The following is a 19317-nucleotide window of genomic DNA, read 5'->3' as shown; positions in this document are numbered from 1 at the left end:
TCCCCAGTGCCGGGGGCCCCGCCCCTCTCAGTCCCGCTCTGTGGTCCGCCTGGGCACGTGTCTCTGCGTGCATACAGGTCTTGCGTGGGGTGGGGGTGGGGGCCGGCTCCAGGAGGCGGTGAAAGACCCGAGCACGGATCACCGAGACGGCGGAGGAAGAGTCCCAGAGCTCTGCCACGTGGAGCGCCGCCAGCACGCCCAGCTAGCCCGATGACTCCGCCTCCATCCCTGCTGACTCCGCCCTCAGACGCAGACTCCGAGGTCACGTGCGCTTAGGGAAGTCGGGAAACTACGATTCCCGGCGGGCTGCGCGTGCGAGGGGGAAGGGGCGGGTGAGGTTGGCGCATGCGCAGACTCCTAGAGAAGCGCCCAGTGAGTCAGGGCCGCTCGGGGTGCGTGGGGGAGTCGGGAAGACCCGGACCCGGCGCTGGACGCCGTGATCCCGGTCTTCAGGACGGGTCATCGAGGGGGCTGGGAGCAGGGCTGGACGCTTGGCTCTCCTGGGGCGGGTGGGGGCAGAGGGCTGGGCTGGACACCCGGGTCCCCCGGGTGGGGGAGGGGGCGGGGTGGGGGGGGGAGAGGCCGGGGTCAGGGCTGGGTCTCCTCGGGAGGGGGGGGTTCTCGAGAAGGGAGGGAAGAGGGAAGCCTGGGAGCAGGAGTGGGGGGAGGGCTGAGGGGGGGGGGGTAGGTAAGAGCTGAACACCTGGCTCTGCTGGTGGGACAGAGCAGGACCTCAGGCCTTCCTTGAGGGCAGGAGTCGGGGCCGGTTCTCCCCGGTAGCAGGGATCGGGGCCGGCTCTCCCCGAAACGAGGGCAAGCTGGACCTCTAGCCCTCCTCAAGAGAGACCTGAAGCACAACAGTAAGAATACCTACATCCCCCTTGAGAATAGGCCAATAACAAGAAACACCCCATTAAAGAATACGTCTAGTATTAGAAACGGCAAAACCACCTAGAACCCCACCCCAAACATAAAAACACACACATCCCCTCCCCAAAACTGCCAGCACAAGCACAACCCCCACCTAAAACCCTCAGCACCTCAACACCCACCAGCCCCACAAAAAATGCACACAAATACAAACGCAGAAAAAACGGCAAAAACCCCTCAACAACTATCCCTTCCCCCACCACCCAACCCTATTTCCACCCCATGCCCCCCACCCCATCACGCCACCGCCAAACACAAAACAAACTGAAAGCCACTCACTTCTGGCAACCCTCACCACCAAAACCCTCACCCTGGTCCGTACACTACAAAATAACACGCGAAAACACCTACCTCTTGTACACTGCCACCGTAAAAACAGCGGCCAAAACCGCCCCACCAACCCCGCCCCTCACACCTCTATACCCCTCTTCCCAAATACCGCTACCCGCCTTCTTCCCCACGCCAAAAACGAAACGCTTCACCGCCGTGCTCCACCAAAAGCAAAGCAAAAAATAACAAAGAAGCAAAACACGCCAAAAACGCCCGAGGAGAGCCTGACTCTGGAAGAGGCCCCTGCTTCCCCACCCTCAGGTCCCCCCTCTGAGAAATACAGGACTCCAGCTGGGTGGTCTCTCCCAATTCTAAACCCTGGGACTTCTCCATCTCCCAGGAATTCATGAAGGCAACTGTGGACCTGGGCGACCTCGTGGGCCTCCACCTTGTCATGTCTCGGAACGCCGGGAAGGGCGAGTACAAGGTTATGGTGGCGGCCCTGGGGTGGGCCACAGCAGAGCTCATCATGTCCCGGTGTGTAGCATGTGGGGGATCCCGCTCTGGGCCTCTGGGGGGGGGAGAGGGGCAGACTCCCAGCTCTCCAGGGGGTCTGAGCCACCGGTCTCTTGTCTCTTCTCTCCCCTAGCTGTATCCCTCTCTGGGTCGGGGCCCGGGGCATCGAGTTTGATTGGAAATACATCCAGATGAGCATTGATTCCAACATCAGCTTGGTAACTCATTCCCACTATCCCAGACTGCCCTAACCTTTGCCCTGTGGACCATTCTCTCTTGGCTGACCCTCAACCTCTGACCCTAGGTCCACTACATTGCGGTCTCTGCCCTGGTGTGGATGTTCACTCGATATGACCTGCCACGAAACTTCCGCCCCCCATTGACTCTGCTCTTGGGAATCAGTGTCTACAAAGCCTTTATCCTGGAGTGAGTGAGGGGTTTAGCCCATCAGGGTGGGGCTGGGTGGGTTCTGCCTCCAAGGAGGGGACTTAATTTTCCCTTGTTCTTCTTCCTTCTAGGGCTTTTGTCCACCTCTTCTCCCTGGGCAGCTGGACGGCGCTGCTGGTCCGAGCGGTGATGACTGGTGTCCTCGCCCTGAGTTCTCTCAGTCTCTTTGTCACTCTTGTACATGGCAACTGACCCTCTCCTCTGACCTCTTCCAGGCACTCCACCTTCTGGGCTTTCTTGAAAATTAAAAAAGTTCCTTTTTTTTTTTTCCCCATTTGTGTTGCTTTCTATATGCACCTCACCTACCTCCTAGGCCTGTCTTAGCTTTATAAACGGTACCCTGGGAACAAACCACTAACTTCAGAGTCAAGAGCTTTGGTCTTGAATCCTGCTCACATGCCTACTGTACTAAGTACTCTCTAAGATCCCATTCAGCCCTAAACCCAGGAGCCCATGGATCCCCCCGAGCCTCAGGCTCTCCAGCATAAAAAAAAAGGGAGGTTGCACCTCTGTTATATAATCCTCTACCAGGTTTCCTCTTTATCCCCATATACAGATGAGAAAAGAGAGTCAGTCATTACTGGGTGATCCAGCCTTTCACCACTACCCGTGTCAGAGATGGGCTTTCAACACTTCCAAGCCTTTCTAAATCCCTCTACTTCCACGAAGCAAGCCTTCCTTATCCTCCCAACTGGATGGGTCCCTCCCCAACTCGTTTCACCAGAGCTCTTTCCGCATTTCCCTTTTACTTTGATTCCCCTATGCAGATCCTTACCCCCCCCCCCAAAGGTCTATTTCCTATTCTGAAACAAAGGGCAAAGTCTCAGAGAAAATCCGAAGTTTGCTCATGTAAGCAGTACGTTGTGCTCTCTGTACCTCGGTGTCCACTTCCTCAGTGGGAACTTGGCTCCTGCCACTCATCCTGATGCCCCAGCTTGTCTTTTCCAAGTCCATGCCTTATTGATCACTCCCAACTGGATTCTGTCTTCCCAAGGGCAGGGTCCATCTATTACCTACCCTCTCAGCACCAGGCATGGAACAGAGCGCCAGGATGGGGGAAGGAACTATGTCAGAATCAAAGTGAATGGTTGTATCTGGTCAAATAAGTCCAGACTTTGCCACTAGCTGTTAATAGCTGACACAATCCCCTCATTTTATGGGGGAGGAGAGTGATGGGCTGTATTGGAACCCAGGGGACCTGCTATGTGATTACAGATGACTATAGCATGTTGTGTATGACTTTAAACAAGTAGTTTCTCCTCTCTGACCCTCAATTCTCTTTATTGTAAAAGTTCTTGCCAGCTCTACTAATCTGGGCTCTGGCCAGGAGAAAAGCTCTTACCTGGATTATTAGTGAGCCAGGTTGTACCCAGTGAGTCTCTAGAATCAGTTAGGGCTCATCCAGTCCCCCTCTGATGACTATGGCCAACTTATATGGACATACTGGCTTGTTCTCCTTGAAAATGTCCAGCCTGTTTATACAAGGTGTCCCAAAAGTCTTAGTTAAAACTTTCTTCACTCTGTATACCTGTGTACTTGGTACAGCTTGTTGGCTTGTAAGCAAGGGAGTTGCCATGTGAGTCTTGAAGCTGTACCCAACACATTTTTTCTGGGTCATCGAGATAAGTGACTTATAAAGCACCTTAAAGTTTGCAAAGCACAGTCAAGGCAGGTAAAAATGGTTCTGTAGCAATGGCTAGTTTGTAACCTGGGATTCTACTGCGGTTAAAAAAAAAAAAAATCTGAAGGCTTAGTGGGTTGAAAGCTTAACATGAATTGTACACTTTAACAGCATGTAAACACACACACACACACACACACAATGTTGGGGTCCATTAAGAGAGACAGTGCTTCCAGGAACTTGGAGATGAGAGTCCCTAAGTTCTTTCAGCCTGCCTCAAGTATTGTATCAGCTCTGGGTACCACAACATACGGACCCTCAAGAAGGAAGGTGAGTGAGGGGTTGGGGGAGGAGTTCGAGTCCCAGTATGAGGGTGAGGTAAAGAATGTTTAGCCTAAAGGGACTTTGAGAGGAAGGAGTGTGCAATCTCATAACAATCTTCAAGCATTTAAAGGACTTGTGCAGAGGACAAATTGGATGTGTTCTGTTCGACCCCAGAGAGCAGGACTAGGAGTCCTGGGGACAAGTGGGACAGAGACCAGTTTGGGTTCAACATGGGAAATACTTCCTATTAAGCACAGCTGTCCCAAGTGGAATGGGTAGTCTCTGGAGGAGATGAGGTTTTTCCTAAGTGGAAACTCTTCAAATACTATTTATTGGGGTCTGTTATTATAAAAAAAAAGCTCTTTGGGGGGATTAGCTGTGGGACCCTTACTTAGGATAAGGTAAGTTACCTTATCCTATTTGCCTGTTTGCTCCTCTGTAAAAATGAGCTGCAGGAGGAAATGGGAAACCGTTTTGGGCTGTGCATTAGACTGGACCCTTTCAGTCCTACAATAGTGTGATCTGTTGGTATGGCAAAGTGCAATTTGTGACACAAGTACAATTTGTGATGGAACTACGCAGATGTGTAAGAAAAAGATATTCTTCCATGAGGCTGTGAAATTGTGTAAGTACAGTGCAGATGGAAGGAGACAAGGACTCTGGGTCACATGATTCTTTATTGCCTTCCTTCTCCCCCCTGGAAAACCCAAGCGTCCAGAGGTCCCAGATTCTTCCCCCTCCAAGTTGAAATCTCTGCCCCAGGAAAGGCTAGGTCCTTGGTGGCTTCTCTCTTAATAATACAACTCCTTGTCCCACCAACCTGAGGGAAAGATAGACACAAGAAGAGACAAATAAGGAGAAGAGCCAGAGAAAGATAAAAGCCCTCTGGGAGGAACTTTTAAGCATTACTGGGTGGCGGAGTCCCAGTGGGTCAAGCTGCTAAACTCACTTCCAGGGCAGCAGCGCACTCCGAGCTTCCGGATCTCATCATAGACAAAAATGAGGAGGCCAAAGGGCATCGGGACGAGCCACCACTGGTACCTGAAGGAATGAGAGGGACGTCAAGAGAGAGCGGGGCCCTTCCCAGAGTCTCCAGTGTGCCAGATGCCCCCGTCCCCTGCTAAGGTACCGGATGGGCATAAAGTTGAAGATGTTGGGCATCCCTGGGCAGTAGCAGAGGAAGCAGCCGATGCAGACCTGGAAGACGATGGCAATGACCAAGATCTTGTTCCTGGGGGGGACATGGGGAGCTCAGCATCTGGCAGGAGGAGGGGATTAAGGGGATTGAAAGGGGGAATTGGGCGTCCTGGCATGTGAAGGCTGAGGTGGGAGGTTAGAGATCAGCTGGCTAGGCAAATGGCAGGTGGCGTGAGGGGTCCTGAACTTGGGAAACTTGGATTCTGCTGCCCACTCTGCCGGGACCCTCGAGACCCTTCTCTTCTCTGGATCTTAGTAGCTCACATTTATATGACCTTTCACAACACTCTACCAATATTTCATCTTCACAACCCTGGGAGGCAGGGATCATCAATACCCTCATTTTACAGGTGAGGAAGCTGAGGCAGACAGATTAAATGAACTGTCCAGGGTCACTATGTACAATGCCTTCTAATGAGGGACTTGGATAATAATTCCCGGCGTGATGTAGGGAGTGCAAGTGACTGCCTTCTAATCTGCAAATATCCTCCCTCCCTCGTGGTCTTCACATTCTTCCCCGCCAGGATCCCATGATGCACAGTGTGTTTCAGAGACTGCCATGTGCCTTCCCTACGCAGGAAGCCAGTGAACCGAAAAGGCGGGGAAGGGGGTGTGCCCTAGAGCTAGGGACATGCCCAAGGTCGTGCCATGAGTGAGTGGGAATGGAACCCCAGTCTTCCTGACTCCAGAGTTAGCATGCCAGACGGCTGTCGGGATCCAGGAGAGAAGATAGCACTAGGAAGACCCCAGAGCCTTTATGTGGACAGCCAATGGGCAGAGAATCTTAGAATGAAAGGGCCCCTAGAGAATCACTTTACGGAAGGGGGAGGCGTCCTTGATCTAGATCATATACCAGGTAGGATTTGAACACAAGCTAACTTTCACCCAAGCTAACATTCTTTCCAGTCTACCAACCCCCCAGAGCACTGCCTCCTGCCAGGCATTAAGGGAGTGTGTATATGGGAGGAAGGGGAGGGATCCTGGGGCTGGTCACCGGAAGAAGCCCTGCTGGAAGGCGGAGAGCCGGCGGGTCTTGCGGATGAGCACGTCCGCTATCTGACACATCTCAATGCTGATGAAGAACACGGTATAACAGGTGTACTGCTGGTAGAGACGCTGGCCAAAGGTCTGCGGGGTTAGGGGTCATAGGACAGCCAGGGTCAGCCCAGGGCCCAATTCAATGAGCTTCCACCTCTCCTCACCCACCCCCCTTCGTGTCACCAGAGCTCACCCACTCTTGGCCATAGCTGTCCTGCAGGTCCTGCAAGTGGTGATTCTCCCACTGGGGCCGCAGGCCCACACAGAGCAGGGGGAACCAGCCCTCCTGGGCCATGGCCGTGAAGTAGTCAGTGAAGCCAGCAAAGGACTGGATGGCACCTAGAACGAGGGGACACAGAGGACAGGGAAAGACAACTGTTCATCCCTTGGAAGGCCGGAGCACTCTCGGTGTCTCCTGTGCCAGGTGAGGGCTTCCCTGGGGCAGCCTTGAAGCCGATTGCAGTGGGGATTCATAGGGCCCAGGTTCAAATCCCGGCTCTGCCCTGATCCTGGGAAGGGCCTCTGTCTGTAACTCTAAAAGCAGGGGAATGGACTAGACAATAAAAAGTTCTGGGGTTCTGTGATCTATGACTGAAAAATCTTATTTCACATTTAGGAAATGTGTGTTGAATGAAGGACTAGAAACAGATGTTTATTCTTCCTTTGGGAAGATGCCCAGTGACCTAACAGATGATTTCCTTGACTGAGGGAAATGGGCTTAAGTGGGGCAGAGGTGTCCAAAGTGCTCAGCCATATCTCTCCTCCAGTTATCACAGTCCAGGGGCAGGACAGAGCAGCTGGCAATGGCCAAGACGCCGTGGATGACTGTGGCCGCTTCACGTGGATCAAACTCTAAGCCCTCCCAATGCCCGCTTCAGCAGCCTTTGTGGTCCTTGAATTCTTCCCTGCCCATTCAGCTAGAGTAGACATTCCCCTAATTCACTGTGGTTTGAGACTTCTCCCTAGATTAGCCTGTCTGCTTTATCTGGATGTGGCCACTGTGGCGTTACAGCCTTTTTTTATCCTGAGACAACTGGGGTTAATGACTTGCCCAGGATCACCCAGCCAGGAAGTGTTAAGTGTCTGAGGCCAGATTTGGACTCAAGTCTTCAGGGCCCATGACAGCTTCTTGAAGCCACAGGTGAGAGTTGAGTGTCAGATGGACACTAAAAGTGGGTGAATGGGCAGCCCTGAAAAGGCCTGAGTGTGAAGCCCCAGAGGGACTAGTTCTGGAACATCACACATCCCAGAAATGGGTAGAAGAAAGGCAGAGATGGAGGGGAGGAGGGCGGGCCCTGGCTCCCTCACCTATCTGGAAGTAGGAATAAGCAGCCAGCGGCTCGTTCACCAGCCGGTCCCGTTTGGGGTTCCGTGGTCGCAGGTGCATGATGTCACTCTCGGCTGCCTCGTAGGCAAGGGACACTGAGGGGAACTGGAGAAACGGGAGAGAGGTGAGGGACTCTGGGAAAGAGGAAGGAGGATCCTGGGGAAAGGGGCGAGATATCCGAGCCAGGCGCTTGAGTAAAATCTCAGGGGAGGGGGGTCAAGGGTGGTGAGAGGGTCTTGGGCTGGGGGTGGAAGGTTAAGGATCAGGGGCAGGGGTGTGCCGGAGTCTCACGATGTCGGTGCAGAGTTCAATGAAGAGTATGGTGATGCATCCCAGAGGCAGGGGGACGCTGACCGTGATGTAGATGAGGTATGGGGTCAGCTCAGGGATGTTCTTGGTCAAGGTATAAGCGATTGACTTCTTGAGGTTGTCGAAGATCAGCCGCCCTGGGGGAGAGGAGGAAACGGCAACGGGAGTGTTTGACATCTGCCCGGATTCCGCTGGGATTCTCCTCATCTCCCCTCAAGGGCCCGCCGATCCTCGGTATCGCCCCCAAATCCCGACCCACAGGCTGAATTTCAAGCTTATCCCCCAAGCCCAAACACTGACCCAGGCTCTGCTCGGTGCCGCACCTGGGTCTCCACCCCCATCCCTTCTGGGCCCGCCCCATTCTGCACCTGCATCCAGTCCTTGCCCTTAGCCCCTTCCCCCTTCATCCTTCCCCCCACCCATTTCCACACTAAGGTTCCCACCCTGCTCCACGCCAGTAACTATAGAAGCGAAGTTGTCGTCCAGCAAAATCATGTCGGCCGCGTTCTTGGCGGCGTCCGAGCCCGCGATGCCCATGGCCACGCCGATGTCCGCCTTCTTCAGGGCAGGGGAATCGTTCACCCCGTCCCCGGTCACGGCCACTATCGCGCCCTGCGGGGACCAAGCAAAAGGAGGTCGGGAGGCTGAGGCTGAGAGCCTCTCCTTACCTAACCCTCCCACTCCCCGAGGAGCCCAGGACAGCCCTGGATGAGGAAACTGAGGCTTACAAAGGCTGCCGATTACTCAGCATCACATGGGCAGTTAGAATGAAGCCCGAGGTTCTGATTCCTAGATGGAACCCAAGAGATGCAGCAACAAAGAGCCCTAGATTTGGAACTGGAATAGACCAGACCAAATTCTGACGGGGCTTAACAAGCACAACTTTGCCTCTCTGGGCCTCAGCTTTCTTGTTTGTAAAATGAGGGAGCTTAGCACCCTCTCTGGAGCCCCTTCCAGCTCCGAGCCCCATCCAGGACCCCAAAACCACAATCCCATCAGACAGGCACATGCAAAAACGGGACATTTGTCAAGAAGCCTTTTCTCTCTAGGGCTAGACCAGGGCCTTGTACACAGTAGGCACTTAATAAATGCTTATGGAGTTGAATACCAGGCGCTGGCAGCTCTCCACGATAACCAATTTCTGCTGGGGGCTGGTCCGGGCAAACACCATCTCTGGGTGCATGCGTAGGATCTCCACTAGTTCAACTGGGTCCATGTCCTTCAGCTGGGCCCCATTTACCACACAGGCGCGAGCATCCCTGGGGATAGAGAGCAGAGGTCATAAGTGGGCACTTCTCTGGGCACCTGGCTGTTGAAGTTGAGTGCCAAGCCTGGAGTCTGGAGGACTCATCTCCCTGAGCTCGAATCTGGCTTCAGTCAGGTATCGGTTTGTGATCCTCAGTTTTGTTATCTGTCAAATGAGCTGGAGAAGGAAAAGGCAAACCACTACCTAGTGATCCTGGGCAAGTCAGTTCACTTTGTTTGCCTCAGTTTCCTCATCTGTAAAATAAGATGAAGAAGGAAATGGCAAACCACCTCCAGTATCTTTGTCAAGAAAACTCCAAGTGGGGTCACGGAGAGTGAGATACAATTGAAAAAGAGGGAACCACAGGCTCAGGAGGTCTCCAGGTTGAGGGGATCATGGGAGAGAGGTGGGGCTCACCGCCGATTGACCTGTTCCACCGGCACCCGGAGCCGGGCGGCAATGTCCTCGACTGTCTCACTGCCCTCGGAGATGATGCCCACGCTGGCGGCGATGGCCTTGGCGGTGATTGGATGGTCACCTGTCACCATGATCACCTGGAGTACAGAGAGGAGAAGGTTCACAGATCTCAGATTATCAATGTAAAACTAATAGGAGCCATAGAGACCGTTGTTCCAGCTTCCTCATTTTTTTTAAACAGGTAAAGAAACTGAAACCATATGGCTAAAAGTGACTTGTCCAGATCACTTCTTTAGAAAGCAGAGGCTCATTCGGGCCAGAAGATTTATCAGCTCTGTGACAATTAATAAATCACTTATCCACTTAATCCTCATCTGACTCATACTAAGCAATTACAAGCCCAGTTCTTGCCCTCTGGGCTTGTTGAAATAGAACAATAATCACAGAGGATGTTTTTGATCCAAACCCATGATTTCTGGATGGGTAAGTGGCTTAGAGCCAGTGGGGGCCAGGTCTTCCTACTCCAAGGTCAACCCCCTCTCTTTATTACATCCTCTCCACCTTCACCACCAGCTCCTCCTGCCTAATCCCACTTTATAAGTTATTTCGGTCCAACTCTTTGTGGCCCTATTTGGGGCTTTTTGGAGGGAGATACTGGAGTAATTTGCCATTTCCTTCTCCAGCTCATTTGACAGATGAGGAAACTGAGGCAAATAGTTACATGACCTGCCCAGAGTCAACCAGTCTGAAGCTGGATTTGAACTCAGGGAGATGAGTCCTCCTGACTCCAGGTCCGGCACTCTATCCAGTTCGTCACTTAGCGCCGAGGCTCAAAGAAAAGGAACATGTTTGGGGTCATAAGATTTAAGCCAGGAAAAGACCTTAGAATAATCCACCCATTTTCTAGATGAAGAGACTGAGGTTTGGTGGGGCAGGCACAGGTAGGGGACAAAGTTAAATTTGAAACCAGGTCTCCTAGTTCCCCAGCCCCAGGTGCTTCTCTTTAGGCACAGCTGCCTCCTGTGGTCCCTTAGTCACCATCTCCTGCCAGCCTCTCCCCCTCCCCTAGCTGCCAGCCTCATCCCCTCCCCCACCCACCAGCCTCATCCCCTCCCCACGCTGGGTACCCGTATGCCCGCTGTCCGACACTTGAGCACCGCGTCGGGGACGGTGGCCCGTGGAGGATCAATCATAGACACGAGCCCAGCAAAGCAGAGGCCACTATTTGGAAAGTTCATCTCATCGGGGTTGAAGGCAAAGCCTCGAGGGAAATCCTTCTCACTCAGGTACAGGTGACAGAATCCTGCAGACACCAAAGTGCATTAGAGTTTTGCCTGGGAGCAGGAGGGAGAGAGAGGCCTGGGGAAGGGTCCTTTAGACTCCAGGACCAGGTTGTGAGATTGTGGGTCAGATTAGAACTCTCCCATTTTACAGATGAGGAAACTGAGGCGGGGGGGTGGAGAAAGGCTTTTGCCAGGTCCTATATAGGAAAGGTAAGGCCCAGCCCTGAGCCGTGGTCCCCAGGTTCTATCCCATCCCCCCTACGCCCTGCTCACCGAGGACCCGCTCGCCTAGCCCCCCCAGGGCCAAGTAGGCCGTCTGGAAAGCTTCCCGCCACTGCTCGTCCAGGGGCAGCTCCTGGCCCTTGATAAGGATGGAGCTGCATCTCTCCAGGATCCGCTCAGGGGCCCCCTTCATCACCAGCACGTGGCGCTTGTCCCTCGGATCCTCCAGCTCGTGGATGGAGAGCTGGCAGGGGAGGGGGGGAGGGCAGAGGCTTAGAACCAGAAGGGCCTTCAAAGTCAGGCAGTCTGATTCCCCCCCACACTTTCCCCCACTTTGGGCTGGGCCCAAAATGAGATTTGGACCAGGGACTGACTCCAAAGCCCGGACATTTTGCTTCTGAAGGACCCAGGTAGAAGGAATTATGGGGGGGTGAGTATAGCCATGGAGGGGGAGGTTAAGCTGGGCTGGGAGGTCACAAAAAAACAGAAAACGCTGAACAGAACAGGCAAGATGTCTGGTTACATGGAGGCAAGGAGGGATCCAGGGGTGGCCTGGACTTGGACCAAAAGTCCCTCAATCAATGGAGTTCCTCCCAGTCCACAGATCGCCCCCTCGTACACAGAGGTGCAGAGGTCTGAGATCGTGGGAGCTGGAAGGAATCTTTGAGTCCAACCCCTGTCATTTCATAGAGAGGGAAACTGAGGCAACCAGACTTGCCCACAGTCACACACTAGTAAGAATCTGAGGGGGAATTTGAATAGTCTTTCTAACCATTATTCCTCCCTGCCTCAATGACTAGATGATGAGGACTGGAGGGAGGGGCTCCTGGGGAGGGGGTGGTTGGCTGGGGAAGGGGAGGGGGAGGCAGGGCAGGCAGGTGGATTGACTTCAGGGCCACACCTGGAACTTGTTGGTAGAGTTGAAGGGGATCTCGCAGACCTTCGGGAAGCGCTCCCGGTAGCCCATGGCATTGCCCAAGGTCAGCTCTGAGAATTTGAGCAGGGCAGTCTCGGAGGCATCTCCTATCACAATGCGCTGGGGCCAGAGGGGCAGGCAAAGGGATGTTATGATCCAGGAACCCCCATCCTGCCCTCCCCCAACCCTGAGAATCTTGGTCCCTTCCTCCCAAGCCTCCCCCAGGTCCCCGGGCCCCACCTTGGGAACTGGCACTGCGTCCTGGCCAGACTTGAAGGCTGCTCGGTTACAGAGGGTCAGTACCTGGCACAGGGCCCGCCATGTCTCTGAAGACTGATCAAAGGTCTGTCCTGATGGGGCAATACAGTGGGTAGAAGGGAAACAAGTTGGTGCCTGGGGAAGGAACCTTAATCTGTCTGTCTATCCATTCATCTATCCATCCTTCTTTCTATTCATTCATCCATTCTTCTATCTATTCTATCTTTCTATCTATCCATCCATCCATTCATCCTTCTTTCTATTCATACATTCTTCTATATATCTATTTATTGTCTATCTGTCTGTCCATCAATCTATCCATCCTTCTTTCTATTCATTCATTTATCCACTCTTCTATCTATTTATTGTCTATCTATCTGTCTATCCATCTATCCATCCTTCTTTCTATTCATTCATCCACTCTTCTTTTTATTGTCTGTCTATCTATCTGTCTGTCTGTCTATCCATCCATCTATTCATTCTTCTTTCTATTAATCCCTCCATCCATTTTTCTATGTGTATCTATCATTTCTCTGTCCATTTGTGGAAGGCCCAGGGAGGAAGTGACATAAGCAAGGGTACAGGTAAGTGCCAAAGCCAGAACTGAGGTGTGGTTTTCTCCATTCCTCAGGCCTCCTCTCCCAGATGATTTGGGCCCTACTCGCTTACCTGACTGGTCCTCAGTGGTGTCTGCTGTATGCACATGATTATCAAACCACAGATGGGATACTGTCATGCGGTTCTGAGTGAGAGTTCCAGTCTTGTCCGAGCAGATGACAGAAGTAGAACCCAGGGTCTCCACAGCCTCCAAGTTCTTGACGACGCAGTTCTTCCGAGCTAAACGTTTGGCCGTCAGGGACAGACAAACCTAGGGGGCAAGGGAGGGGATCTGGGTTTTGGGCTGCCAACTTGGTGCCTCCCCTTGCCTGCTTAGATCCCAGGGTCCTCCCCTTTTTCCCTCCAGGCTCCGGCTGGACTAGTGTGGCTGCTGGTAGCCTTTCAGAGGCCACATTCGGCTAACAGTGACTCTGGCCAACAGTGCCCCGTGTCCCTGGGGACCCCCGTGCCAGGCTCACCGTGACGGTAGCCAGCAGACCTTCGGGCACATAAGCTACCACAATGGCCATGAAGAAGACCATAGCCCTGAGGAAGGTGTAGCCAATGCACATGGCCACGATGAAGAAGGTGGCCCCAAAGAGGATGGCAAGCCCCGCGATGATATCCACAAAGTGCTCAATCTCTATGGCAATCGGGGTCTTCTCATTTTCCACTCCCGAGGCCAGCGACGCGATGCGCCCGATGATGGTCCTGTCCCCAGTGTTCACTACCAAGCCCTGTGCCGTGCCTGGTAAGGGGAACAGAAGGGGATGTGGAGACCAGGGGAGTCAGGACCAGAGAGACTTGGGCCCCGGGGAGGGATTCTGGGGCTGGCCAGATAGGGGAGGCAGGAGGGAGGCTGCTGGTGGCTGCTGGAGGCCAGAACTGGTGTCTCCTCCGGGATGGGTGTGCTGACCTTCCAGGCACATGGTGGAGAAGAAGGCGATGTTGCGGGTTTCCAGGGGGCTGTCGTGGGTGCACTCCGGGGACCGGGTCTGCGGCTCCGACTCTCCGGTGAGCGAAGAGTTGTCCACTTTGCAGCCCTGCGCAGCCAGCACGCGGATGTCAGCCGGCACGCGGTCGCCGCCCTTGATCTCTACCAGGTCTCCCACCACCAGCTGGTCAGCGTTGATCTGGAACTTGTCCCCTTCACGGATCACTGTGGCTTGCTGGGAGGCAGAGGGATTGGGGAGGGGTGTGGGCAAGGAGAATGGAGAGACGTGGGGAGCCATTGAGCATGAGTGGCAGACACAGCTTAATGGGAAGAGCTGTGATCCAAGGAAGAGAATCAGAGGGATTCTAACCCTAATGCTGGAAGGGACCTCCTTTCAAAAATAAGGAAGTTATTATTCCCTAGCTGTGTTACTGCCTGGTCCTTAACTGCAACTTGACAAGTACTGAAAAGGGAGAAACAGAGGGAGAGTGTGAATAGCTGGGGCTGAGTGAACCAAAGCCCCGGATGCCACAGGCAGCTGATGGGGAAGTCACGTCACAAAGCATAGTTAGGACAAGGGAGAGCCGGCAGGGCCCCATATGGGGATCCTCGATGAAACCAAGACCTACGTGAGGCAGGTACCTGGCCACCCGCCCTGCTACTGAATCCTATCTTCCCACCAGGAACCAAGGATCAAGACCTGGGTCAAGCTTTCGGAGGAATTAATCTGCTCTTCTTTGACTTAACTCTATGTGGGGCTGTTCTGATAAATGGGCAGTACTAACTCACCTGACCTGGTCTGTATAACAAGCCCCCCCCCCATCCAATTTAGCCATCAGCCATCTATACTTCCACCTTTTACCACCCCAACTTCCAGCTGAGACAGCCAGGTGGTACCCCAGAGGATATTGTGCAAAATCTGGCATCAGTAAGTCCTGAGTTCAAATCCAGACACTTACTAGCTATATAATGCTAGGCAAGTCATTGAACCTCTCTTTGCCTCAGTTTCCTCAACTGTAAAATGGAGATCTTAACAGCACTTAGCTCATAGATTGTTATGAGTCTCAAACGAGATCATATCTGTAAGGCCCTTAGCGCAATGCCAGCCATATAGTAGGTGCTTAATAAATTCTGTCTTCCTCTCCATTCCACCAATGGATTCCACAGTAATCTATTGGATTACTACTGGAAAAAGAGTAATAATCAACACCCTTTCTGGCTCCATTCACCAGCTCTGTGACTGCCAACACCACAGCTCCCTTCACTGACACCCTCCCCACTTTGTGCATGTTGTTTTCCCCATTGGTGTGAAAGCTCCTTGAGCTCTGGCACTGTCTCCCCCCACCCCCATATATTCAGAACCTTGGACAGCACCGGGCACATAGTAGATGCTTTTTCCTTTGTTCACTGTCCAGCCTCCGCTTTCCCAGCTCTTTCCCAGCCGCCTGTCCCCACCCCACCCCCCCACCCCACCCCATGCCCTCCCATCTGGAGCATCTCAGACCTGTGGCACGAGGTTCTTGAAACTGGCGATGATGTTGGTGCTTTTAAACTCCTGGTAGTACCCGAAACAGCCAGTAACCACAACCACGGCAATAAGGGCAATGGCCAGGTAAAGCTGGGGAGACGTGAGGGGGAGGTCATTGGGAGAAAGGAAGCACCGCCCCCTCCCCTCCTTTGTCCCTCTTCCTCTTGCTCAGTCGAGAACATTCTATCCACACGATGTTCTTGCCCCCAGCCCCCTTGGACCCGTGGGAATTCCTGGGTGGGCTCACATTGTCATCTGTGGTGAGGTCCCCCTCTCCGGCCTGGATGCCAAAGGCGATGAGGCAGATGGCCGCGGCCACCCACATGAGGCACTGTAGCCCCCCTGCCAGCTGCCTGGCAAACTTCACATACTCGGGGGTGCCTTTGGGCGGGCGCAAGGCGTTCAGCCCGTCTCGGAGCAGGATCTCCGCTGCCAAGCGTGTGGACAGCCCCTGGGGGAAGGTGGACAAGAAGGGTCAGAGCTGGCACCCTCGCCTAGAGCCCCTGCAAAGGGCTGGTGGGCCGCTGGCCCCAGGGTGCTGAGCTCCATTTTCCTGCTTTCCCAGCTCTGGGTCTCTTGGCCTTTTTATTCACACGAGACCCCATCTGCTTCCTGTGGGCACCTCTGAAAAGCTTGAGAGCCATGGGGACGGGAAAGGGCCTCCCAGCCAGGGAGTGGCTGAAGGGGAAAAGAACAGTCAGGGGGACGGGAGCAGTTTCCTAGTATCTGGAGACCAATGGGAGAGCCGGCCCGGCCCCTGGGGGAAGAACCAGGAGCAGCAGGAGCCAGTTTCCAAAAGGCCAGTGAGCTGGGCTGACTGAGGAGAAACAAAATCCCAACCAAGAAAAGGACTGTCCTGAAGAGGAATGGGGGCTACTTCCGAAGATCATGAGCCCCCCGGAATAAGGAACCTTCCTACAGAGGCTGATGATCCCTTGATGGACTGGGATGCTGTAGGAAGGACTTGTACTTGGGCTTGGACTGGACAAAACAACTACGGGAGACCCTCCCAGTGCTAAAATTTAGAGATTCTGTCAGTCTGTCTCTGTCTCTCTGTGTCTCTGTCTCTTTGTGTCTCTCTGTCTCTCTTTACTTCTATCTCTATCTCTCTCCTCTTTCTTGTACTATCTTTGCCTGTTTATCTCTCCTTCTGTGTCTCTCTGTGTGTCTCTCTGTCTCTTTGTCTCTCCCTCCCTCTTTTTCTCTCTTACTCTTTCTCTTTTTCTGTCTCTTTGTCTCTGTGCGTGTGTCTCTCCCTCTCTGTCTCCCCTTCTCTCTTTTAGTTTTTCTCTTTTTCTGTCTCTCTTACTGTCTCTGTTTCTTCCTTGGTCTTTTTCTCTCTGTGTCTCTGTCGCTCTCCTCTATCTCTCTCTCTCAGTCTTTCTCTGAATTTATCTCTCCCTCCCCAACCTGTCTCTCTGTGTCTCTGTTTCTGTCTCTTTCCCTGTATTGTCTGCCTCTAGTCCCCTCTCCTCCCCTCACCTTGGTTGCATTTGTCTGATATTTCTTCTCCAGTTCTTCCACTGACAGCTGGTGATCATTCTGTAACCAGACAGAGGAGCTCAGTGACCTCCCCATCCGGCCCCCACCCCTTGCCCCATCTATCCCTTCCTACCCTCCTGCCTCCCATCCCCTACTTACGATCTCCATCTCCTTCTTCATGTTCTCCAGCCTCTCCTTCCTTCCCCCACCGCCTCCTTTCTTCTTCTTCTTCTTCTGAATCTTGGCTTCCATGTCTCCCCCAGGGCCATTACGGCCCAGTTCCACGGAGTACATTTCATAATTGTCCTGGTGGAGGGAGTGCAGTGAAGAAGAGAAGGGACAGTAGCCACCCATTACCCCCAGCCAGGATCCCAGACATGGCCACAGCCTCCCCTGGATCCCCGGGCAGGGAGAGCTTGCTTGCCCTTTGTCCCCTAGACCCAGGATGGAAGCTTCTCTGGACCCAAAACCTTCAGTCTCCTTCCTCCCCTCGACCCAGGACAGAACCCTCAGCCACTGCCCATGCTGGAGCCAAAACAATATCCCCACTCTCCTCTTCTTTCCCTTGGCCAACATGGGGCCCCAGCTCTCTTTCTCCTGGATCCAAGACAAGCTCCCAGTCTCTCTGTCTCTGTCTTGGGCCCAGAAAGGATCACAGACTCCATGGGGTCTAGAACAAGACCGTGGGTCTCCAAGGAGGTACCTCAGCCACCCCCTCCCCTGGGCCCAGGGCAGGAGTCACAGCTTTGCTTCCCTGTATAAGATGGGTGAGAACCCCAGATTGGGACTTCCCACACCCCACGCTCACCGTCTTCCCCATGGCTGCTCCTGGGCCTTCTTTGGGGGCTGATCCGGGCAGACAAGCGTACCCTCGACCTTGACAGCTCCTGATATAGGTGGGGGGGAGGGTTCAGGGAGAACAAGACCAGCCCCTAAAGGAACCTGGAGATAAGGCTGTAAGCGCTGACGCTGATTGCTGGCTCCTTGGGACAACAGCCAGGAGGTGGTCCAGAGCAGAGCTTCCAGAGGAGAAGCGCAGAGAGGGAGGGACCGGGATGCCCGCCATGACTGATTCCCCTTCCCACTGAAGGGCTCTCCCTCCCCCACTCCATCCACCCTGCCACGATGTCCCCACTTGGGCCCTTACCATGACCTGACCTCTATTCTTAGCCAGCTTAGGCCAAGCCCTTTCTCCCTAAGCTAAGCTGAGACCAAAGAGAATTTCTCTAAAAGGGACTTAAGAAGAACCTAAGGAAAGTTAAGAGGAAGTCACAGGAAAAAGCCGGCTCTGATTCCAAGATAAATAATGTCTGCCCGTAGTTTGGCTTAGCGGGCAACCATCACACAGGAGAGCCAACGTGCGGCTTCCCAAGATACAGGGGAAACAGAGGAAGTTTAGCCCGTGGTACAGCCAGCAGACGGGTCCTCGGCCACAGAAACCCTCCGTGTGGTGCCGCAGCCTATGGGAGCCTAACCAAGTGAGCGGGACCACCCAGAAACAGGGCAAGGGTTCACAGGACAAACTACATGCATGTACAACACACAGAATGTAGTACAACCCAGTGCTGCCTCTTTATAATTAATCATGTGATATAGCCACCCAAAAACTCCTAACTTGGTCTTGTGGTGGCGAGGCTGAGCTGACCTCAGATACTTACTAGCTGAGTGACTGAGCAAGTCACTTAACTGCTCTGTGACTCAGTTTACTCATCTGTAAAATGGTGGTATTAGTAGCAGCTACATCCCAAAGTTGTTCTAAGAATCAAATGAGATGCTATTTGTAAAGTGCTTAGCACAGTGCCTGGCCCATAGTAGATACTGTATAAATGTTTTCCTCTGTCCTTCCCCTTCTCTCTAATCCCCCTCTGATCATCTCCAAATTGGAGATTTGGATACCTCCAAGGAGAAAACATTTATAAAGTGATTTGCAAACTTTTTGCTTATTCAGGCTTTTCAATTCTGTCTGCCTCTCCGTGACCCCGTTTGGGGGTTTTTGGGGCAAAGATACAGGAGGGGTCGGCCATTCCCTTCTCCAGGTCATTTTACAGATGAGGAAACTGAGGCAGACAAGATGAAGTAACCTGCCCAGGGTTACCCCGTTAGGAAGTATCTATTTGAACAGATCTCCTGGCCCTCTGTCTGCTGCACCACCTGGCTGCCATGATAATAATAGCTAGTATTTCTGGCGTACATTCCGGTTCGCAAGGGCACCCGGGTGGCACCTGCTGTGCTCAAATAAGATAGCAAGTGCCTGGCACACGGCACGCCCCATGCTTGTTCCTTCCCTTTCCCCTTCTGCGTGCTGGGCGCTGTGAGAGGTACACAGATAAAGGAGAAATCATTTTCCTGAGGAACTATGTTCTCTGAGCATATGTAAGTTTATGCAAAACGTGTAGGAAAACCCAGATGCCCACAAGATAGTGAGATGGGAGACAGACGGGTGCGGCTGGGCAAC

The 19317-nt window shown here is 53.3% G+C and overlaps 2 protein-coding genes across 2 annotated transcripts; one reads left to right on the top strand and one right to left on the bottom strand.

The window, feature by feature from the left end:
- Window positions 1-345: 345 nt before the first annotated feature.
- TMEM147 (transmembrane protein 147) lies at window positions 346-2436 on the top strand. Its single transcript, XM_031961593.1, has 5 exons — window positions 346-505; window positions 1536-1737; window positions 1850-1934; window positions 2021-2142; window positions 2235-2436. Exons 1-5 carry the CDS (start codon window positions 346-348, stop codon window positions 2353-2355), a joined length of 690 nt encoding a protein of 229 aa, XP_031817453.1. The 3' UTR covers window positions 2356-2436.
- Window positions 2437-4773: 2337 nt separating this feature from the next.
- Window positions 4774-17714, bottom strand: ATP4A (ATPase H+/K+ transporting subunit alpha). Its single transcript, XM_031963808.1, has 22 exons — window positions 17671-17714; window positions 17022-17168; window positions 16863-16922; window positions 15628-15831; window positions 15357-15470; window positions 13835-14087; window positions 13398-13666; window positions 12991-13189; window positions 12304-12413; window positions 12049-12183; window positions 11199-11391; window positions 10770-10945; window positions 9643-9779; window positions 9088-9238; window positions 8423-8591; window positions 7962-8116; window positions 7652-7775; window positions 6537-6682; window positions 6300-6433; window positions 5238-5339; window positions 5058-5149; window positions 4774-4928 (listed from the first exon to the last, which is right to left on the bottom strand). The coding sequence occupies exons 1-22, from the start codon at window positions 17680-17682 to the stop codon at window positions 4900-4902; spliced, it is 3111 nt and encodes a 1036-aa protein (XP_031819668.1). The 5' UTR covers window positions 17683-17714; the 3' UTR covers window positions 4774-4899.
- Between the last annotated feature and the right edge of the window lie 1603 nt (window positions 17715-19317).

This window comes from Sarcophilus harrisii, chromosome 3 (genome assembly GCF_902635505.1).
Source record: "Sarcophilus harrisii chromosome 3, mSarHar1.11, whole genome shotgun sequence".
Classification (NCBI taxonomy): domain Eukaryota; kingdom Metazoa; phylum Chordata; class Mammalia; order Dasyuromorphia; family Dasyuridae; genus Sarcophilus; species Sarcophilus harrisii.
Note: the sequence above shows the minus strand (reverse complement) of the source record. Positions and strands in the feature narration are given on the sequence as shown.

What these genes read in the sequence shown, in the direction of transcription:
- TMEM147 (XM_031961593.1), top strand. Translation starts at nt 346, where the DNA reads ATGCGCAGACTCCTAGAGAAGCGCCCAGTGAGTCAGGGCCGCTCGGGG. An exon ending in GGACGCTTGGCTCTCCTGGG is followed by an intron (nt 506 to 1,535) that starts GCGGGTGGGGGC and finishes CCCCCCTCTGAG; the next exon opens with AAATACAGGACTCCAGCTGG. An exon ending in GCAGAGCTCATCATGTCCCG is followed by an intron (nt 1,738 to 1,849) that starts GTGTGTAGCATG and finishes TCTCTCCCCTAG; the next exon opens with CTGTATCCCTCTCTGGGTCG.
- ATP4A (XM_031963808.1), bottom strand. An exon ending in ACCTCACCACAGATGACAAT is followed by an intron (nt 15,471 to 15,627) that starts GTGAGCCCACCC and finishes ACGTCTCCCCAG; the next exon opens with CTTTACCTGGCCATTGCCCT. An exon ending in TGGAGAGCTGCCAGCGCCTG is followed by an intron (nt 8,592 to 9,087) that starts GTATTCAACTCC and finishes TGGTCCCCGCAG; the next exon opens with GGCGCGATAGTGGCCGTGAC.